Here is a 23664-nt window from a genome sequence, read left to right as displayed (position 1 = left end):
CCTCTCGCTTTCCCTCGTCACTCACGCTCTGCTCGCGGCCTACTACGCCCTCGCGCGCACCCGCACGAGCTCGACACGGTCACCTGTGTGGCCACCGAGGCCGCCCCACGCCGTCCCTCGCCGTCCCTCGCCCTCCCGACGCCGCCGCATCCTCATCAGCGCCCCGCACGCTCGCACCCTTTCCTTCCCTCGTCACACCTCCAGGTGCGGCTGCACCCCACCCAGCATCGTTCAGCAGCGTGTGCCAGCCCATGGCGGTGAGCGAGACGGCGCCCCAAGCCGACGGCGGCTCGTCGACGACGGTCGACCATCCTCCCCCGACTTCCTCGACCTTTACCTTCCTCGCGCCGACGCCTTTCTCGTTCGAGTCGGCGGCGGTCGATGAGCAGAGCTCGCATGCCGGTCAGGGCTCGAGCGTGGCATCGTGGGAGGGCAGGCCGCCGCGTCGTGCGCGTCGAGCCGGAGGCGAGCGAGAGGTACAGGGTGCGGGTCGGTCAGACGTCGTCGCGGTCAAGGTGCGGGATGTCACGATGGGCAGAGAGCGGTGCGAGGAGCGAGGAGAGGGTGCGACGTCGGGAGCGGGCGCGAGGTGGACATTGGCGGGCCTGAGCGAGGGTGAAGAAGGTGCGTCTCACGTTCTCTCTCCAACGACTTTACTCGGGTGCAGCAGTGACCGTTCGCGCCCACTAAGGAGGCTCGTCGGACGACTGCGACTCGCCGAGGCGCTCCCGCAAGCGTGTGTGCCGCCGCCCGCCTTTCGACCACGTCCAGCACCTCTTCCCACCAGCTTCCCCGCCCCTTTCCGGCCCTCCTCAGCAGCAGCCGGCCGCTCGCTCGCCCACGCCAAGCTCATCTGACGAGATTCGTCGACCACCATCAACCTCGGGCCGCCATTCGCCTCACGAGCTCGCGTTCTACGCCGACTCGGCGAGCGACTTGAGCGACTCGGGCGAGGACTCGTGCGGCGCGCCGTCGCAGCCCCTGTCGGACGCCGAGACGTCTGGCGAGAACCAGGTGCGTCTCTTCTATCCTCTCATGGCGGCAGCGACGACGAAGAGCCCTTGACACCTGACATGCACCCGCACTTGCAGCTTCGTCGCACGCCTCCTCGCCCTCACACCCTCGCGCGCTCTACCCTCTCGCCCATCGACAACACGAGATCGACCGACTCAAGCACGCGACACGGCCCGGCACCGGGCGCCTCGCCGTCGTTGACTCGCGCTCGCTCGACCGCGCCGCGCAGAATGTCTTCGCCGGCCCGCACCGCTCTCGCCGCCAGCCTGTCGGCTCTCGACCTCGTCTCGACGTCGGACAGCGACTCGAAGACCGACTCGGCGGCGCTCGACGAGCGCGAGGGCATCTCGAGCGACGAGTGGGAGGGAGCGTCGGTCGAGGAGGAGCAGGTTTGGCGCTTCGAGGAGTGCCCGGTCGGCAGTTTTGCGTCGACGAGCGCGACGGCTTGGTAGTTGAGGGCCGAGGGCTGCAACTGCGCGACGTCTGTGACCAGATCCGAGCGGTGCAGCGAGCGAGAGAGGCTCGACAGAGGCTCGAGCGGTGGTGGTCGAGTCGGCGAGGCCGTCTCGGCGCGCGCCTCGGCCTCGAGGCCCGTCTGAGATACGAGAGAGCTTATCGACGCAAACGCTGGCCTGGAATGGATCGAGGCGGTCGACTTCCGGCGGCCCCACTGCCGCTCGCCCGCAAGAGCGTCCTCGGCTCGCGTTCTTGCTCTCCTCGCTCGCTCACGCTCGCTCAGGGCGAGCACCAGAGCAGCACCTGCTGCTCTCTGGACCAATCGACACGCCCTGCGTCCTTCAACGCGCGCATCCACGCCGTCTCTCGCGCGCGCTTCCTTCATCACTCGCCACGACTTCAATGGACTCGAGGCACCAAGCCGTGACCCTGGCCTTTGCGACGGTCGCCGCACTGTCAGCAGGCACCAATTATGCGTGCGTCCACCCTTTCTCCCAGCCTCCCCCAAGGCTCGTGAGCGCGAGCTGACCCTCTTCACCTCCCCGCCCCACTCCTTCCCCTCCTCGCCCTTGCCCCGAATGCAGCGTCGGCGCCTATCTCCCGCAAGTCGGCGAGCGGCTGCATCTTGGTTCGCTCGCCATGAACATCATCGCGGCGTCGGGAAACGCCGGCGTCTATTTGAGCGGGCCCATCATCGGCTGGGTCGTCGACCGGCGCGGCCCCCAACCCGTCATGGTCCTCGCCGGCGCGTGCCTCTTCATTGGGTACCTCGGCCTCGCGAGCATGTACAACGGCGGGCCAGACGGCCTCTACGCGGCGGGCGGCTTGCCCGCTCTCGCGCTCGGCCAGCTCCTGACCGGCATCGGCGGCAGCGCCGGGCTGTCGGCGGCGCTCAAGGCAACGAGCCTGTCGTTCGCTCAGACAAGTCGCGGTACGGCCATCGGCATCGTCGTTAGCGGGTTCGGCCTGTCTGCCTTCTTCTATTCGACGATCTCGCGCGCCCATCTCGTCGCCGCGGCCGACCCGACGTCGGCCTTCCTCGTCACGCTGGCCGTCGGCTGCGGCATATCGATGTTCCTCGGCGCCGTCTTTGTTCGGCCGCCACCGCCTACGTCGGTCAGCCCGTCGGCAGCCCTGTACGAGCCACTCGCGTCGTCCGCCCCGCACGGGCACGATGCGCTCTCGTCAGACGACGTGCGCGGCCTGTCGCGCTCGCGCAGCCACTCGCCAGCGTCAGCGCCGCCGCATCATCTCGCAGACGAGTACAGCCTTCACTCGGGCATCGTCGTGCGGGACCGCGACGACGAGGAGCAGGGCGGCCTTCTCGAAGCGGACCGCCCCGACTACCTGCGGCGGCGCAGCTCGACGCCGCTCCTCGGCAAGCCAGGCGACGACGGCGATCTACGAGGCGGCGGCGGCGCGCACGGCGCGGGCGACCTCGACGTGTCGGGCTGGACGCTCCTGCGCACGACCGACTTCTACCTCATGTTCGCCTTCCTCGGCTTGTGCAGCGGCACGGGCCTCATGTGGATCAACAACCTCGGCACTCTCGTCGTCACCCTGTCGCCTCCAGATGCCGCACCGCTCGACGTCGCGCTCGCCCAGTCGCGCCTCGTGAGCCTCCTCAGTGTCCTCAACTGCGCTGGCCGGCTCGCCGTCGGGTTCGCGAGCGACTTCTTCACGCATCGCGCCGGGCCGGCGCGCTTCCCGAGGGTCTACTGGCTCGTCGTCCTCTCGGGCGTGTTCGTCCTGTCGCAGCTCGTCGCCGGGCGGGCCGAGCGCGTCGAAGACTTGGCGCTCCCGACGGCCATCGTCGGCGCCGCGTACGGCATGCTCTTTGGCTCGTCACCTGTCGTGTGCCTCGAACGGTCCGTCCCTTGCCCTCTCCTCTCGTCTCGTCTCGGGCGGCACTGACGATCTTCGTTTCGGCGCTTGCAGGTTCGGCCTCAAGTTCTTCTCGGGCAACAACGGCTGGCTCATGCTCTCTCCGTCAGTCTTTGCCAACTTCAGCAACCTTCTCTTTGGCGTACGTCTCTCTCTCCCTCTCTCCTTCGAGGCGCAGGTTCAGTACTCACGTTTCGTGTTCTCGCCGTCGCCGCAGGCCGTCTACGACGCCCACGCCTCATCTCTCGCTCCCTCGCCCTCCCTCTCCTCTCCCTCGTCGTCATCGTCGATCGACTCGACGATCTCGTCTCTCGCGCGGCGAGCCGGCACGGCCCCGCCTGCGCATCGGTGCACGCTCGGCCGCGAGTGCTTCGCGACGGCATTTCGAGCGACGACGCTCATGAGCCTCGCCGCCGTCGGGCTCGCGTGCTGGATCTCGTCGAGGCGGTCCTTTCAGCCGGTGTACCGCTCGTAGTGTCGAGGTGGGCGAGGAGGAGGACGGCGAGGAGCTTAGAGACGTCGTCGCGCCCGAACTTTGTAGACGATCTCCTGTTGTGGTGTACAGTTCTGAGGCCTTTTCTCTCTCTCATTCTCTCGGCCTTTCGAGAGTACGAGCGAGTCGCGAAGAGAAAGCGAGACGAGATAAGGCTCTTGCACACGAGCTACTGCGCCACTCCCTCGCCCTTGCTCCAGCCCTTGACGGCATACGCTGTGACGCCCCTCACGATGCCGCTCACGGCGTCAGGCCGGCGCACCGACGCCGAGATGACGGTGCCGCTCGCGAGGGCGAAGACGGCGCGTTCGGCCCACCGCGCGAGAGCCTTCCCTGCTGGCGACGCGACGAGCGAGGCGGGGACGAGCTCGTCGAGGATTGCGTAGCTGTGACGAGGTACAAGGACGACGAGAGGAGAGGGTCAGTCGAAAGTCGAGGAGGACGAAGGAAGAGAGAGAGAGAAAGAGGGAAAGAGAGCGCGAGGCAGGGAAGAGAGGGAAAAGAGAACGAGCGACGCACAGGGCCCTCGGCGCGCAGTACAGCGCCATCTCCCTCCTCCTGCGCTTGTTCTCGATCAAGACACTCGCGCCGCACATGGCGCACCCGACGACGACGCACCACCCGGCGTCGAGCGGCTGCTGCGCGATGGCGCCCCTCGCGAGCTGCGGGAGGCGCGTGCGCGTGAGGCACACGCCGAGGTAGACGCTCGCGACGAACGTGGCAAGGAAGGCCGACGAGCGCGAGGCGGCGACGAGGATGCGCAGGAGGGACGAGGTGGGCGAGCGGAGGAGGCGGCGGAAGTTGAAGAGGAGGGGAGGGATGGCGTGAACCTGCGAGACATGGATCGAGAGGGTGTCAATGAGGCGGTTGAGGAGGTAGGAAAGGACGAGAAGAGTGCCACGCACAGGGAGGTAGATCAAGAGGCAGTCGAGGAACGCTCGGGCCCACCGCTTGAGCGCGTTCTGCTCGCACGAACCGGCGCCGAGTCGACCGTGGACGAACGAGCAGTCGAGGCGCTCGATGAGGGCCGGGTTGACGAGGCTGCGAGACAGTCGTCGAGGGTCAGGCCGGGGCGAAAGAGGCGCAGTAGGAAAGAGAGAGAAAGAGGGCGCACCTTGCGTCCTTGCCGGCGTGCTTGGCGATGGCCGTGCACATCTCGAGGACCTCGGCGTCGGGCTTCTTGCCGTACACGAACCGACCCGCTCGCGCATAGCGCAGAAGCTGAAGAAGGCGAGGGTCCATGCGGGCGAGCTGGAGGATCCACTTGCCGTAGCTCGGCGGGAGGAGCTCGGGCTTGTAGAACCAGGCCGTCATTATCTTGCTCGATGCAGTCCAGAACACGAGCGTCTCGCAGTGGTCGGCGAGGAACCGCAGGACGGGCGCGGCGCGGCCTCGGGCCGGCGGCGCGCGCTCGTAGACGAGTCGGGCGAGCGTGTCGACGCCGCGGACGAGGACGAACAAGGTGAGGTCGAGGGTCGGCGACTGGGTGGCGCGCAGCTGGGCCGGCGAGAGGGCAGGAGGGGGACCGCCCGAGCTGATGACGCTCGGGAGCGGCGGGGCGTAGGGCGTGAGGAGGACGTCGACCTTGTCGTCCGAGAGGGCGGGCCCGGCGAGAGGGCGAACGGGACGGCGGTAGCCCGTGCCGCTCTGGAGGATGAGGAGGGCGACGAGCGACGACAGGGACCCGCTGACGAAGGTCGACAGGGCGCGCACGTTGCGCTCGTCCTGGGCGACCCGGTCCTGCGCCGCCTGGGCGAGCGAGTCGTCCGTCTCGCGCGCCTTGCCCTTGCCCTCGACCTGCACCGCCCGCTGATGCAACTCGGCGAGCGTCTCGTGCGCGTCACCCTTGCCCTCGTGCCCGTTTTGGCCGTCGCGGAGGGAGCGCGCCCGCTCGATGCCGGCGAGGTAGGCCCTCCTCACGACGGCCTCGACGAACGGCTCGCCCCATTTGGCTCCTCCGACTGCGACACCGAACGCGAGTGCGAGCCCACGCGGGTCGAGCCCCTTGGCGAGGGCGGCGGCGAGCTGGGCGCCGAGTTGGCGGAGTGGGCGACTGCGCGAGCGGGACGAGGTCGCGGCGCCGAGGAGGACGCGCAGGAGGGCGGGGACGGTGGTGGCAGCCCAGCCGAGGGCATAGGCGCGCAGGAAGGGCTCGGTCGAGGGGTGGGTGCGGTCGACGAGGTGCTGGCACCGAGCGATGAGATTGGGTCGACGACGCGATGGTGCAGGAGGGCGAGGGCGAGCCATGGTGGGCCGCTTGATGGTGGAGCACGCGCTGTAGCCGCTGCTGGGTGCGCTGGGCGGTCGTGGAGCTCGCACGAGCGGGTGAGGAGAGACAGCGAGGGGGGACCAGGGCGAGCTCTCCGGCCGAAGTCGCGCCGCGCCTCGTCGCTTTCACGCCCAACTCGCTCACCTCTCGCGTTCACCGACAGCTCGACACTCGAGCACAAGGGTCCAACGAGGCCTTGCAATGCACGCGGGAGAAATAGCTCCGCCCCCTTCGTCCTCCTCGTCCGTCCAGCTCTGCTTCTCGCCGACCCTCCCTCACGAACCCTGTTGCCGACGCTCCTGCGCCCTCGAGCCCGGCCGCGACAAGCTGAGCCGCTCGTGGTACCGCCGCGGCCGCTCGTCGTCGTGGGGAGTCGAGCGCCTGCTGGGCCACCCTTGGTCGGTGAGGTGCGCCGTCTCGTCGCCGCCGCCCAGCTCAAAGCCCGACGAGTCGAGCGGGTCGTGCACGTCGAGCGCGACGTGGTGCCGCTTCTCGTTGTCCTCGTCGATCTCGTCGCTCGATGGACCGCGGCCGTGCGCCTTGACGTGGTCGTCGTACTTGTTGACGGCGGCGTCGCGCTTGGCTGCGGGCGACGAGGCGCACGAGTCAGGCTTGGTCGACGTGCGCAGAGAGAGAAGAGAGGGAGAGAGAGAGACGACCCACCTCGCTTGGCGATGCGGGTGTGCAGGCCCTGAATGACCGGGTGAGATTCCTGCTGGGCGTACTCCTGGCGGACCTGGTGCACGTTCGCGTTGTGCTTCTTGGCGTGGCGCTTGTCCCAGAAGCCGGCGCCCGGCTTGACGTCGACGAGGTCGTCGTCCTTGTCCTGCAGGATGTCCTGCAGCGTCCACTCCTCCTCGCGCTCCTCGAGCTCGTCCTTGAGCTTCTTGCGCACGTTGTCGCGCGTCGCCCGGGCCGCCTTGATCTTGCGCCACGCCGGGTTCTTGTCGTTGAAGAACTTCTTGCGCCACACCGTGATGCGCCACACGAGGATCGAGTCGAACAAGATGGACAGGAGGGAGCCGATGATCTGGCAACGGACGAGGCGAGGAGAGTCAGTGAGGGCTCGCCGAGTATAAGAGAACGGTCGAGACGCACCCAGGGTGACTCGACCTTGATATAGTCGACGTCTCGCGACAGCGTAAAGATGGACGCGAGGTTGAAGATGTCTGCGAAGGGCGAGAGGGTCAGTGCGTCGTCCTGGTTCGAGAAGTGGCGAGGGACGCACTCTCGAGGATGAGGTAGTAGAAGAGCGGGTCGTCGAGGTCGTGAACTGGCTCGTCGTCTGCAGGCGAGGGTTGGTCAAGACGAGTGCAGGTCGGAGGAGGCGAACTTGAGAAGGTCGGACGCACTGCGTTTGCTGCGACGCTCGCCCGAGATGAATTCGGGGATGCGCGCGAACGAGAAGATGAGGCTGCGAACGTGGCGAGAACGAGTGAGCGACTGTCGACTCAAGAGGAGAGGGAAGAGAGAGAGGGACGCACGAAGCCGAGATGCCGAGCGCGAACGAGATCGTGTCCCACTCGGTCGGCGCGTGGACGCTGAACGAGTCCGGGTTGAGCCACAGGCCCGTGGTCATGTATGCGCCCCAGATCGTCGTGCACAGGAGGACGAGGACCGTAAGGAGGACGATGTCGTCCCAGACCGTAGAGTCGCGAAAGTGGGTCGTGAGCTTGAACCACCATGGCGTCTCGTGGCGCTGAATGCGGCGGATGAGGTCCTTGGCGCGCTTCGGGTCGCGAGTGCCCCAGTCCGAGTGGCCGAAGAAGCCGAGCTGCGTCGCGTGGGAAGGTCAGGTCAGGGACGGCGAGAAGGAGAGAGTACGAGTGGAAGGTGGACGCACCTCGAGAGCGAGCGCACCGTCGGCGACGCAGTACCACGCCGCCAAGACAATCTGCGTCGGCTGCGCGCCGAGGAGCGCGATCCCGGCGAGGTTGACGGCGTCTGCGACGAGCCAGGCGAACAAGAAGCCCGGGCCCGTCCCGCTGCGCCGCTTGACGGCGTTGGTCGCGATGAGCGGGACGAAGGCGGCCATGGCGACGCCGGCCGTGATCCAGCCCAGCAAGGAGCTGATCAAGGCCTCGAGGGTGAGCGCCATCTGGACGGGCGGACGAGGCGAGCGGCGAGATCTGGCGGGCGAGCTCGTGCGGGTGGATCTTGAAGTGTCGGGTCGGTGCGTCGATGAGCGCCACCCTGCAGCTGGGCGATAGGCGAGAAGCGGGATCCAGAAGCAGAGGAAGCGAGAGGCTGAGCGGCGGACCGAGCGGGCGGACCGGAGCCGGTTCTCGGCGCTCGGCGACGCCACAGACGGACTCTCCGGCTGAGACGAACAGGAGACAGAAGCGAGAACTCTGAGCCGGACAGGGGAGCGAACGGCTCACATTTCCATCGCCTGAGACGGAGCGGCGTCGACGCCGGCGGCGTCGAGCACCTCCAGTCGCCGGCCCTCGCCGCTCAGACTCGCTACGAGCTGTCGCCCGCTTGGCGTCGTGCGGAAGGACAGTGCCGAGGGAGGATAGGCCGGGTCGAGCGCGACCTGGCGCGAGAGCGGTAGTGGCGAGGCGGCCTACGGGACGAGGAAGAGAGGCGGCTCGAGCGCGGTCAGGACTTTCCGCGGAACGGGGGACCCGACGACGACGACGAGAGGAGGCGGGAACGCACCGATCGAGGATCAGGAGACCAATCGAGGTCGGCGAGCTTGACGCGGGCGATCAAGTGCCGCGGCGCAGCTGTTTCGAGAGGGGGAGGGAGAGAGCGAGGTCAGCCGCCGAGATTCAGGCGGACGACGAAAGAAGGGACGAGACGGGCTCACCACCGTCCTTGAGCACCGAGACGCCGAGTACGAGCTCATCATCGTCGATAAAGTCGAGCTCGACGACGCGAACAGGTGGCCCGTCCGCGAGGCGCAGGTCGTGCGAGGCCGTCTCGACGGCCGACAGGTCGCCCTGAACAAGTTGACGCGCAAAGGTGACTGTGGGGCAAGAGCTAGGTGAGCGAGAGGAACATGCAGAGAGAAAGAGAGACAGAGAGAGAGAGAACGCACTAGTCGACCCCCGCACCCACACCTCCTCCAGCCGGCCGTCCTGCGCCACTCTCGTCCTCAGCCGCAGCTCGTCCACCTCGCCGTCGACGTCCATCGTGCCCTCTCCCGCATCGCGCACGACCGGCTCGCCGAGCACCGCATGCGCGCCCGTCGCGGCGCGCACGCCCCGGTCCATGACGCCGCCGACGAGCCGCGCCGTGAGGTGCAGCAGCGCCGGGAGGCTCTGCGGCGCTTTCGGTTTCTTGCTCGAAGACGACACCACCGTGCCGCGGAACGGCGAGGGCGGCGACGTGGCGCCGGTGAGGGGCGGTCGCGGTCCTGCGTCCGGGTCGGGCACGACGTCGGCCCACGGTGGCACGTCCTCGAGCTTGGCGGCGGGCGCAGGGTTGAAGCCGCCAGGCAGGCTCGACGTGACCGCCTCCTTGGAGCCGACGCGAGCGCGCGCCGCGAGCTCGTCGGCGTCGACCTGGCCCTGGACCTCCTCGGTCATGCGGCGCACGAGCGCGTCGAGCCGCCGCTCGTCGTCGCCGCCGCCCGGGCGCATGTCGTCGCGCATGTCGGCGCCGTCGACGAGCCCGAGCTCGGTGTCGCGCAGGGCCGGCGTCCCGACGGGCAGCTGCGCGACCCACGCCTCGGCGCCCTTGAACTCGGCGCAGTCCTTGAGCGGCGCGCTCGCGAGGCCAAAGGCGAGGAAGGGGGCGATGGTCGTTGCGGTGGACGGGAGGCGGTGCTGGATGTAGTGCGAGACGGGGAGCGGGTCGAACGCGGCGACGGGGCGGATCTCGGACCCTTCTTGCTGTGCGACCTTGTCGAGCTCTGCGGGGTGAGGTCGTCGACGTCAGTGACGGACTCACTCGTCGAGCTGAAAGAGAGATCAGGGCGACGGACCGTAATGAAGCCAGACGCTGAACTGCTTGAAGCACCGCTCCTCCTCCTCGACCTCGCGCTGGAAGAACGCGCTCGCCCGGACCGCCTCCCTGGCCGACTCGGTCGCGCGCAGCACCTCGTCGCGCTCGAACGAGTACGTGCCGAACTTCTCGGGCCTGCGAGCGGATCGAGGAGAGGCGTCAGGATGAGGGGCACGAGCGCGAGGGTAGGAAAGAGAGCGAGGGACGCACCATCTTGCCCAGGCGTCGACCTCGCGCAACAGGACCACGACTCGCTCCATCGCCGTCGCGACGCTGACCCACCCGACGCGCCTGGAACGCTCGAGCGCGAGGCCCATGGCCTGCTCCCACTTGACGAGGCCGCGCTCGTTCATCTTGCTCGCGAGAAAGTCGTGCAGGGCGCGGGTCGGGCGGCCCGTCAGGAGGAGGAGGTGAAGCTGGGTCGTGGGAGGGGTCGTCACTGCGCGAGAGGGCGAGAAAAGTCAGGCCCGCTCAGGCGCGAGGAGACGGACAGAGTGGAAGGTGGGGACGCACCGCCGTGCGGCCTCGAGACATCGGCGATGCGCTGCAGCCACCCTTTGCCGATGCGCCTCGCCTCGTCCCACAGGTTGCGCGAGTCCTGGAGCGCATCGAACGCGTGCTGGAGGAGGGCGCGCAGGGCCGACGACTGGCGGAGGACGGCCGACAGGGTCGCCGGGAGCGGCACCGACAGCTCGCGCACCGAGAGGGGCGAGGCCGAGGTCGACAGGTGGACGACGAACGAGGCGGCGGACGAGGGCGACGGCGAGGGCACGCTCGTGACGGCGAGGACGGGCTCGCCGGCGTCGACCGAGCCGAGGTAGACGGTGCCGCCGAGGAACAGGTGGCAGCCGCCCTTCTCGTCGCCGACGCACAAGACCGTGTGCTCGACCGCGTCCGCCTCGCCGCCCTCTGCCCTCGGGCGCAGCATGGCCCTCACCTTCGGGTCCCCTCCCGCCGCGCCCTCGTCCTCGGGACGCGCGGCCGGCAGCAGCGTCGGGAAGCGCTCGGCCGCGTCCTGCATGCTGAGCGGGCGCTGCGCCTCCTTTGCGCGCTCGCGCTCGAGCATGGCCTGCTTGGCGCCGAACACGCCCCCACCGCCCCCTCCTCCGCCCGGCCCACCTCCCACACCCGGTCCACCTGCGCCGCCCGCGCCGAACGCCATGCGCGGTGCGCCACCTGGCCCGTCGGCGGCGCCTGCGGCTGCGAGGCCGTCCTTGGGGATCTTGGGGAGGGCCGGGAGGCGGTCGACGAGGGCGAGGCCCCACGAGGGGAGGAGCGGGTCGTGCACGAGGGCGAGGCGCTGCCACGTGAGGGTCGTCGGGGTAGAGGTGCTCGGGAGAGGTGCGGCGGGTGGGACGAGGGGTGCGCCGGTGTGGATCGAGAGGAGGGAGAGGGTCGAGGGGGACGAGGAGGAGGATGCGGGTGGGGCGACGAGGACGGCGACGGTGTCGCCTGCGGGGTGCAGTGTCAGTGACGAACCGAACAGGCATTGTATGACGCACAGGGTGTGCGAGCAGGGACGCACCTTGCGGGTTCCACGCAATGCGAGCAACCTTGCCGACGGGCTGAGCCTTGCCCTTGCCCTTGAGGAGGCCCAAGCCGCCGAGTTTGCCCGTCGGTGGGGGAGCTGGAGGCGGTGGCGGGACCCACTCCCACACGCGGTCGGGAGCGGTGCCGGTGCGGTACAGGGCGAGGCGCGAGTCGGGCGCGTCCGGTGGGGAAGAGAGGGCGCACAGGTCGAGGTCGGCGGGGCAGAGGCTCGACGGGTGGAGGGCATGGGCGACTGGCAGAGTCTTGCTCGACAGGACGGGCAGGCTCGTGTCCATCTCGGCGTCGTGGTGAGGGGGTTTGACGACGCGGTTGATGAAGATGGCGGCGAGGCGCCCTCGTGGCGGCAACTGCAGCGAGAGGCTCGCGGAGGGTCGTGGGCGTGTCGTAAGCTACTGCTGGGCGTGTCGAGCAGTCGACTGTCCGGCCAGGCGGGGATGGCGACGGTGGGCGAACGCCAACGACGACCCGGCTCGCTCTCGCCTCGAGTCTCTCGCCCCTCATCGCTCGACAGCGCTCAGCTGCAGCTGCCACGAGCTACCAAAGCTGAGCAGCAACCCGCCAACGCGTGTCCAGCCGCGCCCTCGCCGTTGCCGCCTCTCGCCTTGTCACCGACCGCGCCCTCCCCGCTCGCGCCGACCACCTCCCGACCAGAGCACAGCGTCGCGCACCGCAGTACGTGGCAGCATCTAGCTGCAGGCAGGTGCGCCCAGCCTCTCTCCTCCTCTCTTGTTGGCGCGACAAAGGGACCGGCCGGGCGACCTGAGCGGCGACATCCTCCGCACCCAGGCCCGGGCAGCTGCAAGAGTGCGAGGCGTGTGCCCTGTGTGCCTTGTGTGCCCACCGGAAGCGTGTCCTGACGCCCCTTACGTCCCGTCGCAGCTCGACCACGACTCGCCTCCTCCTCCCTCGAGTGCACCGCCCCCACCTCGTTCGGCTCGCCTTGCCCTCGCTCGACCATGCAGCAGCGACCAGCAGACGCACAAGCCTCGTCCCGCAGCTTGCCTCGAGACGCCGGCCTCGAGGCGAACGCACCAGTCGAGCGACCCGTCGACACGGCGTCCACCAGGTCCGGGCGGTCCGCCAGCTCGCACCGCAGCGCTCGTCCGCCCGCACCGTCCGCCAACGACCAGGCCACCCTTCCCGCCCTCCCCGACGAGCTCCTCGCCGCCTTGTCGAGGGCACCGCCAGGCGAGGTCGGCCCGTCGGCGTCGGCGTCGAGCCAGGCGCACGGGCGCGCCAGCCTCGCTCTCGACATCGACCGCCCGACCTTCCTCCACCCGTCGCCGCCGACCCTGCCCGACGTCCCGCCGCAGAGTCCATTCGGCCTCGCGTACGCCTACCCCCTCGCGTCCTCGTCATCCTCCTCATCCGCCCACGCCTCGCCCACGACGCCTCGACCTCCCCCTCAATCGCCTGGCGCCACGCCCACGGCGCCGCTCGGCGGCTTCTCGTCAAACCGCACCGCGGCCGCCGTACCTTCACCCCCTCTCGATGCGCCGTCTCGCTCGCCGGCCCCGCCGCAGCAGCGACGCAGCCCTGCGCCGTCCCCTCCCATCTCGCGCACCCTCCCCTCCGTCTCGCCGAGCAAGCGCAACGTCTTCAAGGCGTTCAGCTTTGGCCGCACGACTCGTCCGCCGCACCCTCCACTACCCGGAGCGCCAGCCTCGAGCGAGTTCGCCGTGCCACCCAACCTCTCGCCGCCGGCGAGCGCATCCAGCGGCGAGTCGCGCCCGCCCTCGCAGTGGTCCCGCATCGCCAACGCTCCTCCCGCTCTCGCCACCACCTCGGCGCCGCCCATCTCGGCCGGCGCATCTTCGTCTCCCTCCCCCTCATCGTCCTCGCCCTTCCCCTCGTCGCGCGCTCGATCCGCCGTCCCGCCCACCGCGCTCCCGGCCCTCGAGCGCACCCGCACGGGCTCGTCCGCCACGACGGCGCCCTCGCTCGACACGGACGGCGACGACGGCGGCGGCAGCGGCGAGGCGGACGAGCTGTCGCGCAGGTGGAGCGCCCGGCCGGGAACGGCGGCCGAGCAGTTCACGCGCGACTTGCGCGGCGCGAGGCGCGAGAGCGTGCGGGCCCTGGGCGGCGCGCAGCACGGCGAGGTGGAGGAAGACGACGAGGAGCGGCTCGTGTACGATGACGAGGCGGACGAGGACGAGGGCGAGGGGGACGAGGCGCTCGGACCGCGAGGCGACGAGGCGGCGCTCGGGCGGCGCGCGAGCACGATGAGCTTGCGGCACCAGCTCGCGGCCTTCCCGCAGGTCGAGGACCACCCGCTGCCGCTCTCGTCGCTGCCCGTGCACGTCGAGGGCGGCGACGACGACGGCCCGGCCGAGCGCCTGTCGAAGCTCGACCTCGACGGCGTGTCCGCCGAGCGCGAGGCGTCGTTCGCGTCGTCGGCGCACGAGCCCGAGCTGGAGCAGCGCTCGCCCGTGTCGAGCGCCGACTTTATCGTCGCCGTCGTCGGGCCCCGGTCAGCCGGCAAGTCGACCGTCATCCGGCGCGGGCTCAAGCGACCTCCCTCGGCGCCCGTCGTCTTGCAGGAGGACGCCGAGGGGAGCCGCGTCACGACGAGCACGACGTCGTTCAGCATCAGCGGCGCGAGGAGGACGATTGAGGTGCTCGAGATCGACATGGGCTGCCTGCGGTACAGCGACGAGGGCGTCGTGTGGCCTGACGGCCTGCCCCAGTGCGAGGGCGCCATGCTCTGGTGCGTCCCACATCTCTCTCGCTCTCTCTCTGCTCGCGATCGTGGACCGGCATTAACGACTCGGCGCCCCGCAGCTACGACTCGACCGACCCCGACTCGCTCGACTCGCTGTCCCTCCTCCTCAAGGCGTTCTGGACCCGAGGGTCCGACGTCCCGCTCATCGTCCTCGCCTGCAAGGCCGCCCCGCCGACGACCGACTCGAGCGCCGCCGGCATGAACGCGACCGACCCCAAGGCGGCGGCGGCCGTCTGCAACGTGTACGGCGCCGGCATCGTCACGCTCGACGGTGGCCTCGACGACCCGCAGCGCAAGACCAAGGAGTGCTTCAACTGGCTCATCCGCCAGATCATGGACAACCGCGGCGAGCTCGTCCGCCCGGCGTCGGTCGCGTCGGCCACGGCCACCGCCTCGACCTCGTCCCCTACCACGAGCCGCCGAGGGTCGTTGCGCACCGCGACGCCGCTCGCGTGGGCCACGACGTCCTCGTCGCCCATCACGTCGCGCCCGCCGCCGACCGGGCCCTTGCCTGATCCGCCGTCGACGCCGCACGGGCCGCGCTCGAGCCGGCTCGTCCGCTCGGGCTCTGCGTCGCTCGGCCTCTCGGTCGTCGAGGAGGCTCCTCTCGGCACCTCCACGTCGATGTCGAGCTCGAACGTGCCGGCAGGCGACGGCAACGAGCCCGACTACGAGGCCGAGGCGCAGGCCGTCGTCAGCGCCATGCTCGCGAGCGTCGCCGCCGACGAGGACGACGACGGGCCACACGCACCATCGTCGCCTGTGCCGCGGCGACCAAGCGCGCCGGTCGAGCCCGGGTCGGCCGCGCCGACCTACAGGAGCGAGGCGCCGTCGTACCGCTCGCGGCAGGAGGAGAAGGAGGGGTCCGAGCGGGAGAAGGACCAGTTTCACGCCGGCGTCGTGCCGTATCCTCCTCCAGCAGCAGTCGAGCGACGAGGGTGCGCCCAGCTCTCCCTGGTCAAGCTCGAGCGAGCGAGCATGTCCTGACAAGCATCTCTCCCCCGGTACAGGTCGACCAAGCCTCAGTCGCTCGACCTCTTCTTCAAGCGCGACGACCTCGTCGACAAGTTCCTCTTTGCGTCCGTCGCCGGCAACGGTGCGTCCGGCCTCTTTCAGGCCCGCCCCGTCCGCACTGGCCCTGACTCGCCCTCCCGCTTGCAGACGAGCAGTTCGTCACGCTCTTCCTCATCACGTTCCGCCGGTTCGCCCGGCCGTACGACGTCCTCGAGAAGCTCGTCGAGCGGTTCCACTTTGTCGCGGGCAAGATGGCGAACGATCCGCTCCTGTGCAGGTTCGGCCAGATGAAGTGCGTCGCCCGACTCTCTTCTCCCTCCTCCTCGATCGCGCTCTGACCTCCCTCTCCTCACCTGCAGGCTCTGCAGCGTCCTGTCGACCTGGATGCAGAACTATCCGGGCGACTTTGCGGCGCCGGCGACGTTCGACCTCGTCGAGCGCTTTCTCGAGAGCCTCCTCCCGAGCGGCGCGACCTGGGTCGCCCACTACGCCTTCGAGCTCGTCCCGCTCCTGCCGTCCATCGCCAAGCTCGTCGACCCTGAAGCGGGCTGGGCTCTGCCCGACAAGGCGCACGTCGATCCGGCCTTCTCGCCTCCTCGTCCTCCTCCTGCGCCTCGACCTGCCGCACCGCCCATGTCGCGTCGCGGCTCTCTCGCCCCGTCGTACGACTCGACCTCGAGCGTCACCCACGACGCGCCCAACACGAGCCCGTCGGCGTCACGCCTGTCGGTCCCCGGCTCGGTCGACAACCCGGGCGAGCCTTCCGCCAGCTTGGGCTTCGGCCTCGGCGCCTCGATGCAGCGCACGACGAGCGACACGGGCACCGACGGCTCGAGCAGCATCCTCGCTCGTAACGGCGTGCCGAGCAGTGCCGTCCTCGTCGACCTGAGCAACGCCGTCGTCGAGATGCGCGAGCAGGACGTGGCGACTCAGATCACGAGGATCGCGTGGGACATCTTTGGCGGCATGTCGGTGCGTCCTCTCTTCGTCTCTCTCGGATTCGTTTCGGCTCGTCATCGCGATCAGGGCGCTCACACTGCGACTCGCCCGCAGCCTCGCGACCTTCTGCGACACGTTCTCGCGCCGAGGGACCCGCACAACCCCGAGGTGGCTCTGCGCGACTCGACAAGCCCTGTCGCACGCTCCATCAACTTTGTCAACGTGCGTCCCTCATTCCTCTCTGGCGCCGCACGGACCTCGTACCCGGTCTGACTTCGTCGGCTCGCCGCTCGCAGCACCTCGCGAGCTGGACGGCGACGCTCATCCTCGTGCAGAGCAAGGTCAAGGCGCGCGCTCGAGTCGTCGAGAAGCTCCTCCTCGTCGCCGTCGCCCTGCGCGAGCAGGAGAACTTCGACTCGCTCATGGGCGTCCTCGCCGGCCTCAACTCGCAGCCGATCTTCCGCCTCACCGAGACGATGGAGCTCGTCACGACCAAGCTCGACGGCGATCCTCGTGCCCAGCCTCACCGCATGGCGCAGCCCGACGGCGACAAGAACCGGCTGCCCAAGAAGCTGCTCAGCCTGAACCGGCTCATGGCGGCGTCGAAATCGTTCGCGGCGTACCGCCTCGCGCTCGCCAACTCGGGCATCAACATGATCCCGTACCTCGGCGTCCACCTCCAGGACCTGACGGTCACGAACGAGATGAAGAGCGACATGCGCGGCGGCAACGTCAACTGGTCCAAGATGAGCCAGCTCGGCAAGAGCGCCGCCGTCGTCCTCGATTGCGCCCGGGTCGCGCCCAAGCTCGCCGTCGACCGCACAATCGAGCGCTGCATCCTCAATGCGCCCGTCCTCGATGAAGATGTGCGTCCTCTCCTTCTCTCTTTCTCTCCAATGCCCGCCGTCGTTGCGCACGAGCCTCTCAGACTGACTCTCGCTTCCCGGCCCCTCTCTCTCGCAGCGTCAATACGCCCTGTCCTACGCTCACCAGCCTCGGCAGAACGGCAAGTCGGGCGCACGAGCTCGTCTGCGCGAGTTTGCCAAGTCGACGTTCTGAGCGGCGCCCGCTCGAAGATACCCTGGCTCGATGAGATACCCCCTTCTTCCTCCCTTTTGTCACTCGCTATACCTCTGCAACACAGCTCGTTATCCTCTCGATGAGTCATGCAGAGAGACAACACGGTCGCGAGGATGCAGAGAGATAAAGACAAAGCTACAGCGACGAGTCCGACTTGACGCTCAGTCCTCCTTGTCGCGCTCGTCGAGCTTGCGCTCGAGGCGCTCGACGGTGGCGACGAGCCCTTGGATCATGGCCACGAGCTGCGCCGGGCTCGCCGCACTCGCCTCGGCGCCCGCCTCTCCTCCACCGACGCCCGGGCTCGCTCCTCGGCCGCCGAACGTCGCCCAGTTGCGCGCCTGCACGCTCGTGCCCGCCCCGGCTCCCTCGCTCCCGTGCCGCCCATGGCTCTGTCCCATGCTCATCCTGCGCCGCATCGCGCCGGCCCTCGTGCCGCCCGGCGCCGCTCCCGCTCCAGCCTCGAGCAGCTCGTCGTCGCCCATCTGCTGCCCGTACAGCCTGGCTAGAGGGCTCTCGCGCAGCGGCGCCGACGTCGACGACAGGAAGTCGAACGCGCTGTCGTTGTGCCCGCCGCCGCTGCCGCCCGTGCTCGAGCGCGTGTTGTGCCCGAACGAGCTGCGGCGAGCCTTGCCGCCGCTGCTCGTGCTCGCGCTCAGGCCGCCGCTGCCGCCGCCGCCGGCGTTGGCGGGCAGACGCTCGCTAACCGTGTGGGAGCGGCGCAGCTTGGTGCCGGCCTCGGCCGCCGACGAGTACGGGAGGACGGGCTCGGGCGCAAAGTGCGTGCGAGGCTGGGGCGGCGCACGGCCCGAGTCCTTTGGCGGCGACTCGGAGAAGACGGCGGCGATGCTCTGCAGCGGCTTGGTGCGCTCAGGCGAGATCTTGCGCGGCAAGGTGGTGCTGCTGGACGCGGGCGACGAGCCCGCCGGCGGCGAGCGAGCGACGCCGAGGCTCGGGTATCGCGGCGGCCGCGACTTGGACGCCGCCCGGATCGTCGACGCCTCGCTCGCGCCTGCGAACGACGCTTGCCGCGAGAGCGGGACGGGCGCAGACGGCGTCGAGGTGCCAGAGCCGACGAAAGACGACGCGCTCGAGCCCGTCGCGCCGTGCGCCATGCGCTCGTGCGCGGCGTTCATGCGCGCCGGGTCGAGGACGACCGAGGCGCGGCTGCTGATGCGCTGCGGGACGGGCGCCTGCTGGATGTTGACCTCGGCGATCGCCTCCTCGACCTCGTCCTCGCCGCCGAGAAACGAGTCCTCGTCGAACTCGTCGTCGGTCGAGTCCTTCTCGTCGCCTGACGGTGTGTACTCAAAGACGGCCTCGCACTCCCAGTGCGCGCCCTCGAGCAGGCTGAGCTTCTGGGCCCACTTGCGCGGCAGCTTGGCCGTGATGGCGACCTTGGCGTCGGTGAACCAGTCGACGAGGACCGAGCCCGACGCCGTCTGGCGCTCGTACAGGGCGATAAAGAGGAGGATCGGGAGCGACAGGGTGCGCGTGGCGACGACGTTGACCTTGTGGAACCACCGCGGCGAGAGGAAGTGCGAGAGGGGCCACATGACGCCGAGCGCGACGAGGTTGAGCGGCGGCACGTCTGTAGATGCGCAAGAGTGAGGACAGGAACACTTGAGGAGACGGTGCGAGACGGCAAGAGGGACGCACAGTCGAACAAGCTGTCGGCCTTGACGCCCTCGAAGCACGAGACGGCTTTGCGGAACATGTCCTCGGCAGCCTGCGTCGTTCGTCAGGCACGTCAGTCGAGGAACGAGAAGGAGAGGACGAGGGAGAGAGAGAGGGACGTACAGCATCCGACGCGATGCTTGCGTAGGTCGTCGAGAGGATCGCGACGAGGACTGAGGTGAGGAGCGTGTTGCTCAAGGCGGCGAACGAGACGAACAGGATCGGGCCGAGGACAGGGTCGAACTTGGGCGACTCGTCGATGCCCGAGCCGTCGAGGCCGAAGAAGATAAAAACAAGCCTGCGAGGGAAGAAGCTGAGTCAGGAACGGTGGCGAGGAGGCGCGAGAGAGGACGCCCAGGCGCAAGGACGCACCACTCGCTGATGCGGATGACCGAGTAGTCGCCCTCAGACAGGTGGCTGAGCGCAAAGACGAAGCCGATGAAGCAGAAGACGGTGATGCTGCGAGAGAGAGAGGGACAAGAGGTCAGTCTCGACCGGGAGGAGAGGGGGAGGTGGGCCGCAGAGAGGACTCACCCCATGAGGTAGAAGAAGTCGGCGAGCATGGCGCGCAGGCTCAGAATGAGGAGGTTGTTCGAGATGGTGGCAAAGGCGAGCCTGTGGCGGAGCGAGAAAGGTCGTCAGGGAGGGGCCTCGAATGAGAGAGAGAGGACGGCGCGACGCACCTCGGGAAGAGCAGACAGGCGGCAATGCTGAGGATGGCGTACGAGCGGTCGCTCGCCTGCATGTCGTTGTGGGCGACGCTGTGCAGGCGAAGGACGAACGCGGCGACGTAGATGGGCACGCTCGCCGCGTCGAGGCCGTTGGTCAGGCCCGCCGCGTAGACGGACCAGCCGTGCTCGGCGATCGACGCGAGCTTGTCGAGCGAGTACCCGAGCGAGTAGATCCACCACCACACCTCGACGAACGACAGCTCCGAGGCAGGTAGCTCGTCCTGGCGGTTGTGGCGGTCGATGATGACGAGGAGGAACGAGACAAAGAGGACGATGAAGTTGCCGTTGTCGATGATGGCGCGGTACTTGGGCACGCGCAGGCGGTAGTGGTCGAGGAGGGGCGCCTCGCGCACGTTGTAAAGCGCGATCTCCTTGCTCTTCCACCGGTCGCCGAGGACCTCGATGAAGCTCGAGCTCGAGTACGTGATCTTGCCGTCGTAGATGGCCGTGATGACGCGCTGGGTCGCCTGCGACTTGATGAACAGGCGCGCCTTGCCGAGGATGGCGAGCTCGAGGGCGTTGGTGCGGCCGGCGCCCTCGGCGGCGACCCGACTCGCGTACCCTTCTCGCTGCCGGATGCGCTCGATGACCTCGTCGCTCGCGCCCTGGAACGCGTGGAACCCGCCGACGAGCGCGCGGGCCATGGCGAGGATGCCCTGGTTCGGGCCCTTGACGAGGGCCGCCTGGTGCCGCAGGAGCTTGATGGCGAGGAGCTCGCACAGGTGGGCGCGCGTGTCGTTGAGCGTGCTCGAGGCGAGGAGCGAGTCGCGCTCGCGGATGAATTGGAGGCGGCACAGGAGGAGGACGTAGACGATCGAGGGTTCCTCGGCGGCGGCGAGGAGGGCCTCGAGCGGCTGGATGATGGCGAACTGGATCTCGGGGCTGCTCGAGACGAGGTGTCAGTACACTGTGCAACCCTGCTTGCGCCCCTAGAGAGAGTGGGGGAGGGCTCACCTCCTCATCTGCTCGTCCGAGAGAGGGACGTCGACATAGGCTTGGATCGTGCGGAAGGTCAAATGGCTGCGCGCATACCAGTCGTTAGATACTGCTCGAGGCCCGCACGCTGCCCCTCCCGCCCCTCAGACGCCTGCGCCGCCCGCTCCCTCCCCGCTGACGAGGGCGGATCCCGCTCGCTCGCCCGCCTCGACTCGCCACACAGAGTCAGAAGGGAGAGAGGGACGCACACCGAGCCAAAGACGTTGCACGCTGCGATCTGCTCGTCCTCGTCGAAGAAGCGGTCGGCCCTGCGCGCCTTGCACACCCGGCTCTCGGGCTCGGACGAGGTCGGCGCGTCGTTGCCGCTCAGGCGGCCGAGCGGTGGCGGCGAGGAGAGGAGAGGTGTGCGCTCAGAGGCCATAGTGGCAGAAGCCGCCGCGGCGGGGCGAGGCGTGGTGGTCGAGGAGACAGGAGAACCAAGTGCGAGGAGGCGGTGCTTCTCTCATTCTCGCTTCGACCTCGTGCTTCGCTCTCTTGCTCGACAAGCTCGTGCTCTCGGCAAACTCGGCTCACTGCGACGCTCTGTACATTTCGCTGAGGAGGCCGCTCGACTACTTGTCCTTGGCCGACTCGCTGTCCTCGACCGTCCAGCTGAACCGGCCCGTCGCCTCGAGCCGCTCGACGAGCACGTTGCCGAACGCCGTCGCCGGCGTGAGGAACCCGCCCTGCTTGGCCAAAGGCGACAGGCGATCGTGGTCCTTGAGGAGGCACAGCGCGCACGACGAGATGAGGACGGCCGTCGCGGCGTAGCCCGGGTCGCCCTTGCCCTTGCCGACGACCTGCACCTCCTTGCGGCCGTCGACGCTCTTGGCGACCGTCGTCACCTCGTACCAGCCGTTCTTCTGCGACTCGGCGCTCGGGCCGTCGCCGGCCTGGGTGACGAGCTTCTTGACGAGCCAGCGGAACGGCGGGAAGAACACTGCGTGGCCGAGGGGAGAGGTGAGCCCGTGCTCAAGAGAGGAGAGAGAGAGAGAGAGAGAGAGAACGAGAGGGACGCACACGTGGCAAAGGCGGAGAAGAAGGTGAGCGACCCGAGGAAGGCGACGAGCGGGCCACCGGGGACCGAGAGGAACTCGGCGTAGTTGAACTTGGGGCCGTACGCCTGCGCGCGCGACGCCGAGTCGTCGGCCGCCTCGAGGATGCCCCACGAGCGGTTAACAACTTGCTCGTTCAGCGGCGCCATCAGCCAGTACATGCCCCACTGGGTGCGGCCCTGGTACGTCATGCGGTCGATGAACGCCGGCACCTTGGAGCGCGGGCCCGTGACGGGCGACAGGGCGTACGGGCCCATCGAGCGCTTGCGCTCGTCCTTGTCCGGGTTCTCGAGGACGCCCAGGATGGACGCGATCGTGCCGCCCGACACGCCGCCGCGAGCTTGGAAGCCGCTGCGGACGTGGCCGGCGTCGGCGCCGAGCTTCTTGAGGCGCTGCACGGCGAGGTAGGCGCCGATGTCGGACGGGATCGAGTCGAAGCCCGACGTCGAGACGAGGATGGCCTTCGAGTCGAGGGCCGAGCGGGCGTAGCGAGTGACGGTGCGCTGGATGAAGGGGCTCTCGCCCGACAGGTCGCAGTAGTGGACGCCCTCCTCGGCGCACACCTTGACGAGCGGCTCCCCGTACTGCATGTAGGGCCCGACGAGCGACGCGACGACCTTGACCTGCTTGACCATGGCGCGCAGGCTCGCCTCGTCGCCCGAGTCGGCCGTGAGGACGACGGCGGGCTTGACGCCGAGCTGCTTCATCGTGTCGTCGAGCTTCTGGCGGTTGCGGCCGCCGACGGCGAGCTTGAAGCCCTGCTGGACGGCCTCGGTCGCGAGGTACTTGACGACGAGCTGGCCGGTGAAGCCCGTGGCGCCCCAGACGAGGATGTCGGCAGTCTTGGCGCTCATGCTGGTGGTGCGTGTAGGCTGTGGGAGGCGGAGGGTGAGCTCGAGAACGCGGACGAGGTTGCGCGTGAAGCGGGAGCTCACCGAGTCGGCGAGGGGGAGGGGCGGGGGCGGGACAGGCGGTGCGGGATGATGCTGAGGGTCGAGTGGATCGAGTGCTGGTGCCCGTGTGCTGGTCTGGCGAGGCTGGATCGAGCGGCGAGACTGGTGGGAGGAGAACCACCGCGCTGCCCTCCCATCGCTCCGGCTCCGACTCGGCCTCTCGCCGACAAGCTCAATAGCCACGTTCGCTGCGTCCGCACGCTTGTACGCAGCAGCCATGTGGCGCTGTGCCCTGCGCCCTGCGCCCCGACAGCTGCTCGGGGCTGCCGGCGCATCTCGACGAGGAGCGGTGACGCGGATCGGCTCTGGCGCAGCGCCACAGATCTGCAGAGTTCGCTCTCCAGCACGCTCGAGCACGGCTTGTCCGCGCGCACCACTCGTCTGACGGACAGGGGCGCCGGACGGACGCCGCGAGGAGCCCGCTTCGCCGAGCAACTGCCCGACCTCCTCCTCCGCCTCGAGCCGGTCGTTGCGCGGTCGTGCAGGAGCTGGACACTCTCCAGGGTGCAGTTGGAGCCGTTACAGCAGGCCGGCAGACAGGCGAGGACCTGCAATCGTGCTTTCTCTCTCCTCGAGCGCGACGCGGCGGCGCAGCGAGCGGTTCTCGACAGACCGCTCGTCCGGCAGCTCCTCTTGCTGCGCGCTCGCGCAAGCTTCCGACTGCGACGCGTCAAGCCGAGATCGGCCCTCGCTCACACGAGCGGAAGCGGCGTGCTCGCGCTTCGTCCGCCCCGCGTTCCGTTCGGTCCTCTCGCCTCGTGTTTGCTTCCTCTCGCTCTCGCCGTTCGCTGCTTTGCCACACCCGGGACTCAGACGAGCTCTAGCAAGCTTGCTGTGGCCTCAGTACTTGGCTCAGCCGCCTCGCGCCGTCGCCCACCTCGTCGACGACCTCGTCCGCCA

The 23664-nt window shown here is 68.9% G+C and overlaps 7 protein-coding genes across 7 annotated transcripts; 2 read left to right on the top strand and 5 right to left on the bottom strand.

The window, feature by feature from the left end:
- Positions 1–251: 251 nt before the first annotated feature.
- RHOBADRAFT_50932 (uncharacterized protein) lies at positions 252–3829 on the top strand (the record flags this gene model as incomplete). The annotated part of the gene is made up of 6 exons (XM_018415563.1): positions 252–447; positions 692–1014; positions 1092–1462; positions 2055–3338; positions 3409–3496; positions 3572–3829. The coding sequence occupies 6 exons, from the start codon at positions 252–254 to the stop codon at positions 3827–3829; spliced, it is 2520 nt and encodes an 839-aa protein (XP_018274518.1).
- Positions 3830–4016: 187 nt separating this feature from the next.
- RHOBADRAFT_10952 (uncharacterized protein) lies at positions 4017–5161 on the bottom strand (the record flags this gene model as incomplete). The annotated part of the gene is made up of 4 exons (XM_018412021.1): positions 4017–4183; positions 4356–4677; positions 4753–4888; positions 4962–5161. 4 exons carry the CDS (start codon positions 5159–5161, stop codon positions 4017–4019), a joined length of 825 nt encoding a protein of 274 aa, XP_018274517.1.
- Positions 5162–6391: 1230 nt separating this feature from the next.
- Positions 6392–8214, bottom strand: RHOBADRAFT_41013 (uncharacterized protein; the record flags this gene model as incomplete). Its single annotated transcript, XM_018413810.1, has 7 exons — positions 6392–6699; positions 6780–7146; positions 7215–7285; positions 7345–7401; positions 7469–7530; positions 7601–7890; positions 7960–8214. 7 exons carry the CDS (start codon positions 8212–8214, stop codon positions 6392–6394), a joined length of 1410 nt encoding a protein of 469 aa, XP_018274516.1.
- A 263-nt stretch (positions 8215–8477) lies between these two features.
- Positions 8478–12056, bottom strand: RHOBADRAFT_50930 (uncharacterized protein). The gene is made up of 8 exons (XM_018415562.1): positions 11593–12056; positions 10581–11519; positions 10278–10506; positions 10048–10202; positions 9160–9975; positions 8929–9087; positions 8778–8845; positions 8478–8682 (listed from the first exon to the last, which is right to left on the bottom strand). The coding sequence occupies exons 1-8, from the start codon at positions 11891–11893 to the stop codon at positions 8494–8496; spliced, it is 2856 nt and encodes a 951-aa protein (XP_018274515.1). The 5' UTR covers positions 11894–12056; the 3' UTR covers positions 8478–8493.
- A 518-nt stretch (positions 12057–12574) lies between these two features.
- Positions 12575–17454, top strand: RHOBADRAFT_50929 (uncharacterized protein; the record flags this gene model as incomplete). Its single annotated transcript, XM_018415561.1, has 8 exons — positions 12575–14328; positions 14403–15281; positions 15354–15439; positions 15505–15649; positions 15717–16329; positions 16411–16518; positions 16593–17162; positions 17260–17454. The coding sequence occupies 8 exons, from the start codon at positions 12575–12577 to the stop codon at positions 17353–17355; spliced, it is 4251 nt and encodes a 1416-aa protein (XP_018274514.1). The 3' UTR covers positions 17356–17454.
- Positions 17455–17466: 12 nt separating this feature from the next.
- On the bottom strand, positions 17467–21138 carry RHOBADRAFT_50928 (uncharacterized protein; the record flags this gene model as incomplete). Its single annotated transcript, XM_018415560.1, has 7 exons — positions 17467–18964; positions 19033–19102; positions 19174–19348; positions 19423–19509; positions 19585–19665; positions 19734–20663; positions 20966–21138. The coding sequence occupies 7 exons, from the start codon at positions 21136–21138 to the stop codon at positions 17538–17540; spliced, it is 2943 nt and encodes a 980-aa protein (XP_018274513.1). The 3' UTR covers positions 17467–17537.
- A 149-nt stretch (positions 21139–21287) lies between these two features.
- On the bottom strand, positions 21288–22838 carry RHOBADRAFT_23496 (uncharacterized protein). The gene is made up of 3 exons (XM_018412601.1): positions 22747–22838; positions 21777–22683; positions 21288–21696 (listed from the first exon to the last, which is right to left on the bottom strand). Exons 2-3 carry the CDS (start codon positions 22663–22665, stop codon positions 21329–21331), a joined length of 1257 nt encoding a protein of 418 aa, XP_018274512.1. The 5' UTR covers positions 22666–22683; positions 22747–22838; the 3' UTR covers positions 21288–21328.
- Positions 22839–23664: the final 826 nt, after the last annotated feature.

The sequence above is a fragment of the Rhodotorula graminis genome, assembly GCF_001329695.1.
Source record: "Rhodotorula graminis WP1 unplaced genomic scaffold RHOBAscaffold_1, whole genome shotgun sequence".
NCBI lineage: Eukaryota > Fungi > Basidiomycota > Microbotryomycetes > Sporidiobolales > Sporidiobolaceae > Rhodotorula > Rhodotorula graminis.
This window is presented reverse-complemented; position numbering and strand designations above follow the sequence as displayed.

What these genes read in the sequence shown, in the direction of transcription:
- RHOBADRAFT_50930 (XM_018415562.1), bottom strand. Translation starts at nt 11,893, where the DNA reads ATGGACACGAGCCTGCCCGTCCTGTCGAGCAAGACTCTGCCAGTCGCC. An exon ending in TGTCTCGAGGCCGCACGGCG is followed by an intron (nt 10,507 to 10,580) that starts GTGCGTCCCCAC and finishes CCTCTCGCGCAG; the next exon opens with TGACGACCCCTCCCACGACC. An exon ending in GTGGGTGCGGGGGTCGACTA is followed by an intron (nt 9,088 to 9,159) that starts GTGCGTTCTCTC and finishes CTTGCCCCACAG; the next exon opens with TCACCTTTGCGCGTCAACTT.
- RHOBADRAFT_23496 (XM_018412601.1), bottom strand. Translation starts at nt 22,665, where the DNA reads ATGAGCGCCAAGACTGCCGACATCCTCGTCTGGGGCGCCACGGGCTTC. An exon ending in CTTCTCCGCCTTTGCCACGT is followed by an intron (nt 21,697 to 21,776) that starts GTGCGTCCCTCT and finishes TCGGCCACGCAG; the next exon opens with TGTTCTTCCCGCCGTTCCGC.